This window comes from Gymnodraco acuticeps, unplaced genomic scaffold (genome assembly GCF_902827175.1).
Source record: "Gymnodraco acuticeps unplaced genomic scaffold, fGymAcu1.1, whole genome shotgun sequence".
NCBI classification, from domain to species: Eukaryota; Metazoa; Chordata; class Actinopteri; order Perciformes; family Bathydraconidae; genus Gymnodraco; species Gymnodraco acuticeps.
The window spans coordinates 238,980-253,957 of NW_022991325.1; the positions used below are offsets into that span (position 1 = coordinate 238,980).

At 39.5% G+C, this 14,978-nt stretch overlaps 1 protein-coding gene across 3 annotated transcripts in view; it reads left to right on the forward strand.

Moving 5' to 3' along the window:
- The window catches only part of LOC117562523 (testis-expressed protein 2-like), a 55,430-nt gene extending 40,609 nt beyond the window's left edge, over positions 1-14,821 (forward strand). For 2 of the 3 annotated variants that reach the window (XM_034240363.1, XM_034240364.1), the window contains exons 7-13: positions 133-315; positions 1,098-1,197; positions 7,890-8,016; positions 9,400-9,513; positions 10,415-10,624; positions 11,599-11,719; positions 12,528-14,821. In XM_034240363.1, the coding sequence (XP_034096254.1) occupies positions 133-315; positions 1,098-1,197; positions 7,890-8,016; positions 9,400-9,513; positions 10,415-10,624; positions 11,599-11,719; positions 12,528-12,677 (1,005 nt within the window). In that variant the 3' untranslated portion in view covers positions 12,678-14,821. The remainder of the gene's footprint in view (positions 1-132; positions 316-1,097; positions 1,198-7,889; positions 8,017-9,399; positions 9,514-10,414; positions 10,625-11,598; positions 11,720-12,527) is intronic. The other variant, XM_034240365.1, reaches the window with a different exon arrangement.
- The last annotated feature ends 157 nt before the right edge of the window (positions 14,822-14,978 follow it).

Below are 14,978 nucleotides of genomic sequence, written 5' to 3' on the forward strand. Positions count from 1 at the left end.
TGAATTATAAAATATTTGCAGTATAACATAATCTAAAGTGACAATATATTGTTCCTTATCCACCTAGATTTTAACATGGGTAGATTTGGTATATTTTCCTCTAATGTGTTTCCTTGCCTGCTGTTTCTCAAGCTCCAGAGCACCACTTCATCTCAGCCGCCGCCCAGGGAGGAGGGAGAGGAGGAGGTGATGGAGGAGGATCATGTTGCCTGGCTGAATGCCACTCTGGGCCGGGTCTTCTGGGACTTCCTGTGTGAGCCGTACTGGGCTGAGCTGGTCTCCAAGAAGATTCAGATGAAGCTCAGCAAGATACGGGTGAGTGGAGCAAGGCCACTACCGTAACCAGCTTTCACTGTAAGAGGGCTGGACATTTAAACAGCCAGACAAGAGAAACATTTTTAAGAGTACAGAAGATTACAAAGAAACGATCATTTTAATTGGTGAAGGTCCAAGTCATTATCCTGTTTTGACAGTCCAAAATCTAAATATATTTCCTTTTCTTTGACTTGACACAGAGAATAACACACACACACACACACACACACACACGCACACGCACACACACACACACACAGAGAGAGAGAAAGCTCACTAAATGTCAGTGTGTATCTCTGTACAGCTTCACACTTAGTAAAGATGCAGAGGGAGAAAGACAGGAAACCCTCATCCTTCACTTGTATCCCGTCAGCTAGGACCATACAGTATGTAGGTTATGCCTATTTGTTATGGTCTGTGTGACACAACATCATGTGGCTATAGCTCAAGGTTAGTTTTAAAAATACAATTCTTTTTTTTGACAAAACCCAAATAATCGAATGACTACAACATATTAAAATGTTATAATTCTTTATGGAACAAAAATAAAAAAGTTATCTAGATAAATCTGACTAAATATGATTAATTAAAAAAAAAGTGTGTGTGTGGTGAAGTGTATTTATTCCATTATCCATTTTCTTTTTTTTCATGCTGGCATCCTATACTCTTTGACAGATATATGGTGATGAACCACTTCCTTCAATTTGGTCAGATGATAATCTGCTGATGTATTATTCATGTCCAGTGTGCTCAGCTCAGTTATATTCCTTTGTCTTCCTCAGTTACCTTACTTCATGAATGAGCTAACCCTGACAGAACTGGACATGGGCTCAGCCACTCCCAGAATCCTCGGGGCATCCAAACCCTCCATTGACTACAGAGGCAAGACAGAAATCAATGTTAATACACACACACACACACACACACACACACACTGTTTCCTGTGAAGAGATACTCACATGTCTTGCCAGTAATGCTCACTGTGTGGTACATTCTGGGAAGACTCCATTCACTGTGCAGATGTTAGCTATGTCCACATTGAAGCAGAAATCCTGCAGCTCCACCTGCTGTGACGGACCGGTGAGCGGAGCAAAACTCACACTAGGGCTGTGCAATTAATCGTATTTTAATCGCGATTACGATTATGGTTTGCGACGATTAGGAAAACAGCATAATTGACAAAATACGATTATTTTGCTGGGTGCGCTTTCGCCCCTCCCTAAAAGCCCACTCGGCCACGTGGGAGTGACATGTGTTGTGAGTGTTCAGCGCAAGCGAAGATGTCAGAACAAGAGCAGCAACTAGTTAAAAAGAAGGGTCGCGGGGAGATTCCCAGTCGATCGCGAGATGTGTCTAAAAATAGAACAACAATATTCTGTTTTATCGTTAATGTCCTGCAACATAATGTTCCCGTGCCAGAATAATGCACTTGAACGCATCAAAGCTTTGTGATTGGCCGGCCTCACCCCATGTGTCCGGGCGTGGCTGGTGAGCAGTGCACTAGTTCGCTGACGTTGTCCGTGTCAACAGCATGGATGGTCAACAGGAGTGGCAGTCCGCACACACACAAGACCGCAATTATGGCAGAAGCAAAAAAGCCCAAAATATATAATTCTCACTCCGAGTGGGAGGATCATTATTTTTGTATCTATTCCAATTCAAAGTCCATCTGTCTCATCTGCAATGCGAGCGTGGCTTTATCGAAGAAGGGTAATTTAGGAGCGGCATTTCAAAACAGTGCACAAACGCTACGAGACGGAATTCCCTCCTAATTCTGCCCTACGCTCCAAAAGGGGAGGGGCCTGAAAGGACAGCTAAATGCACAGCAGTCCATTTTCACCAGGGCCCAACAACAAGAGCAAGGCTGCTACCAAAGCATCTTATCGTGTCAGTCACGTTCTTGCGAAACACATGAAGTCTTTCAAAGACGGCGAAGTTGTGAAAGAAGCATTCCTGGAGGCTGCTGACGCGCTTTTTGGGGACAGTAAAAATAACAGCAGCATTTCAACAGGTTTTTGATATAATAAAAACTCAATTTAGATACCGTTATTAATCTGCTGTAAGTTTTAGTTTGTTTGAATTTATTCATGATAATTATTGTACAAAATGGTATAAGAATGAAAACATTAAGATCTGTTCTGTTTAAATTGATTATAGTCTATCAGTTCAGAAACTAGTGTTGCTTGCATCCTATTTTAAAGGCATTTATTTTTATACTCTAATAAAATGCAGCAAAAAATGGGTTTGATTCTATTAATGTTGTCTTTTTTATTGCACTGTTGCTGCAGCAGATTACTGTGTAGCTTCAGATCTGAGTTGTCTTATTAGTAAGCCTAATTTATACTTTTGTAGCAACACTATTTTTATATAATGGCAAAGAAAGGGTTCTTCAGAGTATTTTCTTTTTTTCCTGTGTCATATGTGGCAGCACTGCCACAAGTTCCTCTTCAGAGAGGGTCTTCAGTACAGGTGGCAATATTGTCACCTGCCTGCGCTCATCTCTGAAACCAGACCATGTAAACAGGCTGGTATTTCTTGCAAAAAATCTTTAAGAGATGACACGAGCAGCCCTACCAGCATTTGCCATGGTGGCCTAAACATTTTTATTTGGTCTTAAATCTATTTCCTGTTACTTCTGGACCATGACGGTTGGCCAGCCTTCAACGTTTAACTGAGTGGAATATGTTGAATATGTTTTACCAACATGTTGGCTATATGTTAAGGAGTTTTCAGTAGGTTGTGACAGTGCACTGCAACATATTTGATTTCATTTATTTGGGTGTAATTTATTTTTATTTATCATATTAATATATGTTTAGTATGGTTTTGGAAGTGTGCTCCAACACATTTATTGATCTTGTTTATTGGTAAAATATTATTTGTTTTAAAGTTCAATAAATGGTCAATGAATAATCGTCAAAATAATCGTGATATCAATTATTGACCAAATAATCGTGATTATGATTTTTGCCATAATCGCACAGCCCTAACTCACACTAAGAGTTAGACCTAACACACTTAGCTATTTGATCTACCTCTGGAACAAGCTAAACTAGTTATAAATATATGTATTCTTCACTGTCGGGTCACTCAGTACTGGATCAGTGAGCTGCATGAGACGATACTGACTGGCTGTCAGGAGAGAGAGAGAGAGGGGGAGAGAGAAAGAGAGAGCGCTTCCGCTCATGTTATTCTCCAAAGTTAATGTAAACTTGAATAATGTACTTCATTTGAATGTAATAATTATGTTGGTTGTTGTTTGTGGAAGCGCCAGAGAATGAGCCCCATTAACTGAGTTTTAAACATCACTTTAAATGGAGGATCCCCATAGGCCCCGCCCACTCGATCGGATCGGCAATCGATATCGGCCGATACTGATTCCGGCGATCGCCCCCAAAATTGGCGATCGGAGCTTCCCTATACACAACGAATTGCATTCCACAGACATTTTCTGAAATCTGTTAAAAAGTGCAACTCTTCTGCAGGCCAGATGAAACATTTATCTTGCTTGAAGGCACTCACTCAAGAGAAGCAGAAATTCCACACATGCAAGACCTACAACATATGATCACATCGATATTCACCAAAATATCGTTAATGTAATTAATGGTGTGGCACTGAATTTTCTTTTCATCCATACATATGGTTGAGTTTCATTTCGAAAAAACATCAAATTAACAATAAGTACAAGTACAGCAAGAGTAACAAATAAAATCCCATTTAGTGTCAAAGAGGCCCTATTATGCTTTTTGGGGTTTTCATTTTCCTGTAGTGTGTTATTTAGCTTTTTGTGCATTTTAATGGTCTGCAATGTCTAAAATCCCTGTGTTCCCTCTAGAGGGACTTTATGTCCCACACACTTTGTTTATTTCCCCAGCATAGTGACATAACCCACACCCTCTGCCCTGCTTGTTTGTATTTTTTAAGATAAATGGGACCATAATTGATCAAATACGCATTTTGTATTCAGTTGTAAGCCTTTTGTATTAAGCAATAGTAAAGCCAAGAAAATATCCTTTAGTTGTCCTCATAAATGAGCTACAGCAGTTACTGTTGTGATGTAACAGTAACTGCTTCATTCAGGAAGCACAGGCCAAGTGAGTGCATCACACTGGAGCCTAACATGCACTTATACCCACTCAGCTATCAGGCAGTGGTACCAAGGTTAGAGCGACTTGCTTTTTACATGGAGGCCTTTTCTTTGGTTGAATGAAGTAAAAACCTTTCTCCTCCTACAGCGGCCACTAGCCAGTCCGACCAACAGTAGCACTGCACAGAGTTCAGTAGGGAACAGTTGTTTACTTGACAGTTGCAGGTGGTCTAAAAGCAATGGGATCAGTACCAAGACATCTCCATTACAATCGTGTTGTGTACAATAGATCCAGGAAAACACTTCATAAGTGAGGGATTTGGTTCAGGGATAGAATTTGATTGGTTATCGAGGTCTTAGCTGAGTACAATACATTCAGGCCTTAATCACTTTAGCAGGTCCTCTGGTCTGTAGTTCGGATAAGTCGAGGCTGAGCTATGTGAGGTCTTTGCTTTGTGAGGGACCATACATTAGTGCACAACTATGTTGCCTGAAGTATCAGTGACGTTTCCAGCTGATTATTTTGATCATCATTGAGCTTTTCACTGCATTGCTTTCTCTCTTACACTCAGTCACAGATCTGTCTCTTCAGTCGTTTTATTTGTACACTCCAACTTTCTCTCTTCCTCTTGCATTCCCTTTCATTGCATCTTCCTCTTTTGTCTCAGTTTCTCTCTTCCTCCCTCCTGTGTGTTATGAGTCACTGCCTCGTTTTTTTGTAATAACGTACCACTCGCCTAACGGCATAATGAAAGCAAGAATTGATCTCCAACTAAGATGGTGTTTATTGGAAGCATTCCAGGAAAAACTCACCTCAAGAGCCACTCCAAACACAATGTGGAGTGATCTTCAGCTCTAATTGCACTTTCATTCGGAAAACTGCAATATGTAGCCAAATGCTTTGATTGCAAGTCAATCGATCGAGATCACTCACTGTCAATCTCAAACAGAAAAGTGGTTTCCTTTTTACACTGAAAGTGAAAGGAAGCAGGAAAGAGGCACATGCTCCAAAACAAAGGACTAAAGATAAACAACAATGGCACTTGGAGAGGGCACACCCTGTCAGGGCCGATGGCGTATTCACATGTTCCTTTGAACTAGTCCCATTTCCACCGTTGGAAAGTCGTTGAGCTTGAAGTCATCATGTGGAAACAACATAAAAGCTACAAATAAGAATAGTTGTTGTATAGCTTAGTGTTCAAGCAACATGTTGATAGCTGTTCCTGAGTTGTGAAGAGGAAGTTACAACCCCGTTTTGTTGACAATTGTGATACAATGCAGTGCAACACAAATTCCCTGTGAACAGGTTATCCGCTGTATTAGATGTGTCCGACCTTTGATTTTGGATCCTCTCTAACATGTAATGGGATCTTCCTTGGCCCATGCAGGGAAACAGTCTGTTAACTTCCCCTTTTGAGAGATTTCCACTGGTGTTACAGTGGCTGTATCTTCTAGGCGACTCGAGTTCTGCCTTCACCATGTCTGACCGACTCCTTCCTGGAACAAGCATACTGAGTGCAATGGATCGATGAGCCTCTCAAGCTGTGTGTGTTTATGTGTGTGTGCGTTTCTGCTCAGGAAGTGTCCATGCTCATTCAATTGTGCGGACATTGCCTTATGCTCATCATATACTATCAATTTCTGGATGCATATTAGCAGTCCTCCTGCATGAATGAAGGCATTTCTTTCGCATTTATTTTCTTTCTTTCAACTCTTCGCCGTACAGCTTCACCACAATTAAGAAGGCAGTGTATTGCGTCCAGCAGCTTCTCTCCTCTCCCACACCTCAGTGCCCTGCATAACCCTAGACCCAGCCAGTCTTACTATCGACCACACCCCCCAGGACAGGAGAGGAAATCCATGCCTCAAGGTTTCCACTTATTTTGCTCTATCAAACCTTCTCTGACTTTCTTTGGGTCCCCAGTTTTGGTCTTGTTTGTCCTTGTGTTTGTTGCATTCCCGTAATACATACAGGGTTAGTACATAGTCTTGAGCGTTTAAAAAATGCTTTGTCAAAACAGTTGTTTTTTCGAGGTTGAGAATATGCATACTCAATCTTTAAATGATTGAAATAAAACTATCCCATTGCAATATTTATTTGTAGTCTCCTGGCAACTCACCCCAGAGGCGGAGAAGACCGGAGCTAGCTAAGCCTTTAAGAATCCTTGTGTTCAAAACCTAATCAAGGTTGATATGAACAGCTGGTGAAATAAACAGATTGACACTTTACAATAATATCGGTATTTTTCCCAATTTAATTTATTGTAGCACTGAAATGTTATGATGACGCTCTTGAAAGTTGCAAACCTTATATGAACTGTACATCTGTATACTGTTGTCAGGGCAGCTATTTTAAACCCTAAGGACTGTTAGCTGAGCACTCTGACTTTTCCATTGCATACATGCATGTGTGTCTTGGTTGCAACCAAGTGCAATGTGTTTCTGTTTAGTCTTAAATAGGCCCATTATTATATTGAAGTATGATGGCGCAGTGGATCTAAGTTGTTCATACATTATATAACTACACCGTAGTTGTTTATGTTAGGACAATAAACCTTTGAATCTTATAGTTGTTTGGGTCTTCCCTCTCCTATAGTGTGATATATATCTTTTTGTGGATACAAATGGTCTGAAAAGGTTCAAATCCTTGGACTCCTTTGTTTACTTCCGTAACATAGTGCCATCACTATGTAACACTCGCGCTTCTATTGGCTCACGCTCCAACACATTGTATGTCATAGGCTAAGGGGCGGGATATCTCCTAGCGGCTGACCAATCGCAGCAGAGCCGGCCAGCTAACCAATCAGAGCAGCTCTGGTTTCAGACAGAGAGAAAAGAGGTGCTGCAGCACAGGCAGGATGAGAAAAATAAAGAGCTTTCTGAACACTAAAGCATGGAGACATGTCCCAGTAGAGACACTACATACTGATATGAAGCTGAAAATGGGCAGAATAGGGCCCCTTTAATGGCTATAATCCTCTAACTCTCTCACTTCATTCTACTTTCCTGCGTCATCAGTCATCCTCTGCTGCCTCCTACTGGTCTAAAAGGAAACAATACCCAAGGTCATGTTTAGATGTTGCTCTTTGTACACAATAACATGCGATAACAACCTGTGTTGTAACCAGAAACCGTACATATGTGAAGATATTTGCAATGTTCCAACTGTTGCCGCAATATACATACTGTCAATGTTTGACTGCAATCTGTGATACATTTTAATTTGTATTCTTACTATACATACTTGCCGCTAATGATAATGATATTTGTATCTTATTGTAACCTCTAAAAATGTTTGGCCCAAAATAATGTCCCTATTTGGGATAAATAAAGAATATCTATCCATCTATCCCTAATCATGACTGTGCTTGTGTTTAGATGTATTAACATAACAGTGATCTGTTTTACGGGTTTATATCTTTCACTTTCACTTCTCGAATTTTCTCTCAGATCCCTTTTTCTAATAACCCCCTATGTCCCTCAGGTCTGTGGTTTGACCTGGAGATGTCCTACAGTGGCTCCTTCCTGATGACCCTGGAAACCAAGATGAACCTGATCCGCCTAGGCAAGGAGGGAGAAAGTGACCGCTTTGGGGAATTTGGGAAAGATGGGTGAGACATCACACCTTTTCAGTTAGATGAAATGCCTTTCCCCTCTAATTGACTCGTGTACATGTCTCTGTGAGGTGTCTTGCTCTCACTCAGTATTCTATATCTTTGCTGCCTTTTATATCTTCTCCTTTCCCTTCTCTGCTGTTGCCTCTCTATCTGGATTCCACCTTTTTGCGGCTGTTAATCGGATGTTTCTGCTCTTGGTGAGTGCTGCCACAGTGATCTCATCTTTCCAACTCTCATTCTCTACTTGTGTATGTCTATAGTCTTGGGGTTGTCTCATTTCATGCTACCCCCCCAAAGCTTCATCTCATTTAGGATTCATTTCTCAGTGCGTCTAGTGCCTTCATCTGCTTTCCCAAATCTATTTCCAGCAATGAGGAGGAACAGAATACGTACACAAATATGTCAGGGTAAATTCGGCAAAGACCTATCATGCATTTTTTATTGGTGCAACCAGAAAATACTGTGTGCATGTACGTAGGTACTTCTATGGCTATACTAGTTGCCAGTAAATGAGAAGTGAGATGCCAGTCCTCAGTGAACCACATAAGAATCAGTTTCACTTTTGATTACATCTGAGAATTGACAACACTGCAGAAGACATCCTCTGTTAGAAGCAATCTTTTTTTGAACTCTTACCTTACTGCATTCTCTCTCAGAACACTGACGTTTCCAGAGGGACATCCCTTGCTTTGTTCATGGAAGCAGTCATGGATATGCACACTTCATTCATGATGCTGCTTCATTTGAGTTGGCATTAACTAAGTAGACAGGTAGTTGAATAATTGCAGGAGATATATCAATGAATCTAAACTTGTCAAAAAGGTCTCCCATATTACCATTAAAGAGTTAACTAATGTTAAGTGACCCAAACTAATGATGTTTAGGAAGCTGGACTGGGCCATATGAAGAAAATCGTGAACCATGATTTTGATCAGTTATGTAATGAATAAGTGGCTAAAGAAAAAAAAAAGTTTGTTGGATTCAGAAAATCCCTTCACTGTCATGCAGCCTTCAAACCATGAAAAGAAAACAGATCCTAAAACCATATCCAGCCTCTTATCACACAATCTCTTACAATCTAACATCTATACGTTGCCTAGCCCTGTGATGGAGACATTGCAGCTTCTTCATTACGGCACTATTCGTTAACCACAAATGAGCCTTTGGTCTACGACAATGCACATGTCGACCAGTTGCCTGATATTTGAATAATCGAGTCTTCTCTGATCCTCCTTATGAAACACTCGTGTCACGTTCTGATGCGCATGTGTTTGTTGTTTTGTTTGTTTGTACACTATAATCCAGGCACAAAGAAAGATGAAGAGCAGAACAGTGTGAATGTGTGTGTTTATTCTAATCTGTTTGTTTGTGTTTCAGATCCAGGCCCCGGACGTACTGCCTGGCTGATAGTGACGAAGAGTCGTCCAGCGCTGGCTCTTCGGACGAGGAAGACTCCTCAGAGCTCTCTAATGACTCAGCCGGAGCAGAGGGGTGAGAGTTCAGTGTATATGCTTTCTCTGTGCTCATATCATGTTGCTATCTTCCAACCTGGACGCTATTTTTGCGTGTTTTCTGACTAATAGGAAAACCATTTTTGAAATTGGTCTAGTATTGAGCGTGAGCACGGCAGCCATGAAAACAGGGATAACATGTAATACCTTGGGCTAAAAAGGGCTACTGACAGATACATGACATTAGACGCTTTTCTCCAAAGCGACTTACACACTCAATACTGTGGACAATCCCCACAGGAGCCATTTGGGGCGAAGTGTCTCAGGGACACAACGACATGCTGACTGCAGTGGGACTCGAACTTGCTACCCCCTGATTAGAAGTTCAGCGCACTAAATTCAGCGCACAATCCCACTGAGCCACAGCCTCAGTCATGACTGTGAAAATATTTAATATAACACTAAGCTCCTTTAATACAAAGAACGTTTCCCACCTCTCCTCGCATGTCTGTTGATGTCTTCTGGCCACAAATAACTTCTTATGAGATTGACAATGCATTTATATTATTATTTAGATATATTAAGTTATTTAATGCATACAATTAAGAAACTTCTGGATTATATTTCACTGACATGTACATTGTCACAAATACATTGATACTGGACCAATTCTTAAGTAGGAAGAAGGAAGCATAAAAGTTGGTATTTTTAAAATGTTAAAATGAAACTTTGAAATAGATCTTCTAGTAGGCCGAACAAAATAAAGTATAAATAAGTATAACTGATTTTAATTTGGACAAAAGAGGTATCTGTCCACCATTATTATGTAGGCAGGCATGACAAAACTATGTTAAATATCATATCAAAAGAATGTAGGATTATATTTTTGTTGTGGTGTTCCAGTAAATGTAATCTTCTTTTCCCTCTTTTATTGAATGCAGTTTGGTTGGAGGCCACAAACCCAGCAAGATGATGCGCTTCGTGGACAAGATCACAAAGTCCAAATACTTCCAGAAGGCCACAGAAACGGAGTTCATCAAAAAGAAGATGGAGGAAGTGTCGAACACGCCTCTCCTGCTGACTGTGGAGGTGCAGGAACTCCGAGGAATGCTGGCCGTCAACATCCCCCCCCCACCCACTGACAGGATCTGGTATGTGAAGGATGTTCTTCTTCTAACTCATTTGGGGAATGCTGTGCAAAGTGAATTTCGTTGTCTGTCAGAGTGACAAATGATCACACCATCTGCAGCGAGAGTGATTTCCCACAGATAGAAAGTTGTAATCAACAAGGTTGTCTGTTTTCCAACTCCTCATTATTTTATTTCTGAATGGTGGCGAGTTAATGAGAAACATTCTTAAGAAGGATATGTGTACACCTGACAACTCAAATGAATTTTGCACCGCAGTTGCATGTTTTATTGAAAATGTCAATATAGCAATCTGTTTGATACACTGCCCTCTGCTGGTAGTGCATACGTTGTGTTGCATCAATAAAGTGATGAAGTATTTTTTAAGGCTGTCACAAAGCCTCCTTCTAAAAAAAGCAATAGGATTTTTTTTAATGATTTCAGAATATTGCAGACAATAACATCAATGGCAACGCACGCTTATCATACTTACACACTTTTAAGCAGGATAATCTTCACTTATTAACACCACGTTATGATTTATGAAGCGTAAATGCAATCGGCAGAGGTACAGAACATAAGGCTATAAACAAACGACATTATGGTCTGCGCGTCAACACCGCTCAGCTAAAGGCGGCTGATGTTTGCTGTGATAACATTTAGTGGTCTCATTTAAACACTTGTTATCAACTGCTGTTTTTATGACACTAGAAGTTTCAGATGTTCACAAGGGGGGTTTACTGAAGTATTTTATGTTGTAGAATAAAATGGGGAAATCTCTTAGGCTTGTGTTAACCACAGACCTTATTTCAGGCATCTAACCGAAAACTAACCGGATGTCATTTTAAGGTTTAGAACTACTTTTTTGACCTTCTTAAGAGAAGACATTTTCTAAATATTGACCGGCTTTGATTTCTATTTCTATTAGGTCTACATGTGTCACCTGTTGAAATTGCTTTTAATGAAATAATAAATAGTTGTGACCCTTTCTGTTGCAGGTATGGCTTCAGGAAGCCGCCTCACCTGGAGCTGAAGGCGCGGCCTAAGCTGGGAGAGAGAGTCGTGACTCTGGCTCACGTTACAGACTGGATCGAGAAGAAACTGGACCAGGAATTCCAGGTATTGACACTACATTTAGGGCTATGTAATTCAGAGGCACAGTACTTGTGATAGGAGGCAGCCTGCTGCAGCTGAATACATTCTTTACCCCTTTTTATTTGTGTTTTTTTCAACAACTTTGTCTGTGTCTTCTACAGTTCATATGTATACAAATCCTGTTGTTTTTAACTCATGTGAAATGCTTTGTTAACATGCTTCAGTAACAAAAACATTTCCCAATTTAGAAAACATAGAGTACATCTAATATGATATGAATCCATCAGGTCAAGATGATATACATATATTTCCAAAGTTGAGTACATCTTGTGATTAACTGCCGCAGTTCCATTTAAACGTATTGCATTTTGTCTGAAATGTTGCCGTTATAAATAAAGTGGCATCATATTTTCTATTCATCTTCTAAATACTGATTACAAGCTCAAATGTTAAAAACTCCAAATAAATGTGCCATCTCACATCTCAACTTTATCCATCAAATACACTGTTCATCTTTGTATTCAACATATCAACTTATTTACATCTTATTACAGTACGTTACATAAATGTTTTTACGGTACAGTTTTGCACCTTACATTATGTTTTGATCTATTCTATTTTATTATTTTATATGTATATATTTTTCTTCATCTTATAACTAACTTGCACCATTATGTCTATTAGTCTTTTTTATTGCAGAATTGCATGTATTTATTATGTATATATTTGTGCACTATTGGAGGGGTCTAGGACTTCTGCTTTTCATTATGAATATGACCGTATAGCCTTTGAATTTGAATTCTGAATCCATGGGTCTCTCTCCTCCTCATAGAAAATCTTTGTAATGCCAAACATGGACGATGTGTGGTTGACTGTCATGCACTCCGCCATGGACCCACGCTCGGCCGGCGGGCCCGCAGAGGGCCTCGCAGTGGACCCTGAGCCTTCCCAGCCAGAGAAGGACAACACCTGCCAGCCCTGAAGATTGTTTACAGTATTTCCTCCAGCTTGTGAACCCGCAAAATGGGAGCCGGAGCCGCAACTGTAACACAAATCCATTCCTGTGGTGGGGGGTCAGAGGAAGCCTTATGAGTTTTAAAGGGTTAAGGTGGAGTCGACCAAGCTAAAGACAAACTGCTGCTCGCTGCTCTGCTCAGCAGGATTTATTGTGCCAGAGGGAAAAGGTGATGTGTCTTTGAAGGATTTATAAACCTGTAAGAACCTATTGAATAGGACTGATATGTGAAGAGTCATGTTTGGCTCAGCCGGTTGAAGTTAATAAGGGGAGTGTATGGGTACAGTAAACGTATAACTTGCTATGAACATGATGTGGAAGCATTCACCAGATACCTTACAGCCTGCACACGACAAGTTTCTGCTAAGATAGTAGCCCGTTAATTATACAAATGCAGTCAAAGCAGTTTTACAATATGATTAGAAGGATTTTCATAATGAATGATTGAATGAATGAGGATGAACAAAGATCGGAAAAGCTTATATACTTGATGTTCGTATTCTTACAACATTTAGTTGTCTTAATGGAAGTGGTTTTTGTTCAGGTGTTAACAGTTAACAGTATTTATTTGTGCTGTGAACCCACCATTCATCTGCCAACACCCCCTTGTTTTATGCCAATGATGCCCTTATTCATGTGGAAATAATGCACAAGAGCAAGCATACATTACCTAGGAAAAGTGTCATTCACTATGTAAATTCCATACTAATGACATAACACAATAAGTGCAATGATAGAAACACAAGGTTAACTATGGTGAGATGTTCTATAAAAGTGTATGTCTGATAAGAAGTATGAGACCTCTAACATGTTTATTGAATGTAGCCTATGTGTGGATGCTTTTGGTTTCTTTTTTTTAATAATTGCACAAATACATGTTTTGTCTTATGTTGACCATGTTCCTGAGAGGCAAGTGAGAAGAAAATGTGGTGATCCATTTACATCTGTCCTGTGTGTTACTATGGAACTTCTTTCAAAATAATTTGAGAAACGGGTGGGGGGGGTAAATAATGTGTCAGGTGTGAGGACGATCATTTTCTTTTGAAAACGTCAAAAGTTTGGCCGTGAAAAAGGATTATAAGGATATTTGTTGTATGTATTATTTCTCAATGCATTCTAACATATTTTTGATAGAGTGCGTGAGAAAATGGACACCCATGATAACATTAATTTGGTCTTGAGAAAATGGCGTATTGGTGCCGTTCAGCCTCTTGTGGCCACAATGAGTATTACAAAAACACAATCTCCTTTCAAGACTTTTCCCCCCATGGTTTTAGAGATTTAAAAACATAATTAAAAAACTAAAAATTATTATCCTTGCAAAACCTTTTTTTTTTTTTTACTCTTGCCTCTCAGGGTTTCCATATAACACTGTCATCGTGCTTACTTTTCCATTTGTGTCATTCAATCATATGAAGTAATAGGTGGTGTATTTATCTATACATCATTTCTACTTGTGTTAATGTTGATGATGGTATTGTTTGAAGTTAATTTAAATGACTACATTTGATTTGTGACAGTGCTTTAAAAATAACTACCTGCCATACTGTACGTGTACAACAATTGGATGAAGTTAAGGTACGTAGTGTAAAGTAAATAAAATGTTGTGAAGAATGTAGCCTCAACTGCAGGTTCCCTTTCTAAAAACACATTTGAACCGTGTCATGTTTCTCATTAAACCAAAGACCTTTGAATAGGCATGCCACATCTCTCTTCTCAAAGGAGCACATCCTGTGGGGTAACATTTACGAATGTGCCATCAGACCTGAATTAACATTGTTTACAGGAATTATTACCTTGTTTTCATTTTTGTTTTGCTCTCTTAGGATACTAAAGCACTGTAACACGAAATGGGTTGTCTTTCTCTTAATGCCTTTTTATGTTAAGTATTTCTATTTGAATGATTACACAAGTTGGGTTACTGTTGTATTTTGTCTACTTCTTTGAAATAAACAGAATGAAATAAGATTGTTGAGGATATATTAAGATTGTCATGATTTGTATCTGTGAATATGAATGACTTTTTAAGATGTGTAATTGTAAGGCCAAATTCAGTGATTATGTGTATCTGCCTTGTTTATAGAGCAAAAATAAATATATAAATGAAAGCCTTTTTGGTCTTTTGCTTCAGATTTTGTATTCTGTGATACAGATCTGGTCTACTTTGTATTTACTCCAGATTGATGTAAAGCCCTTTGTAGTGTGTTATAAAGAAAACAATTCATTCGGCATCATTGTAACATCTCCTGCAATATTTTATTATATATA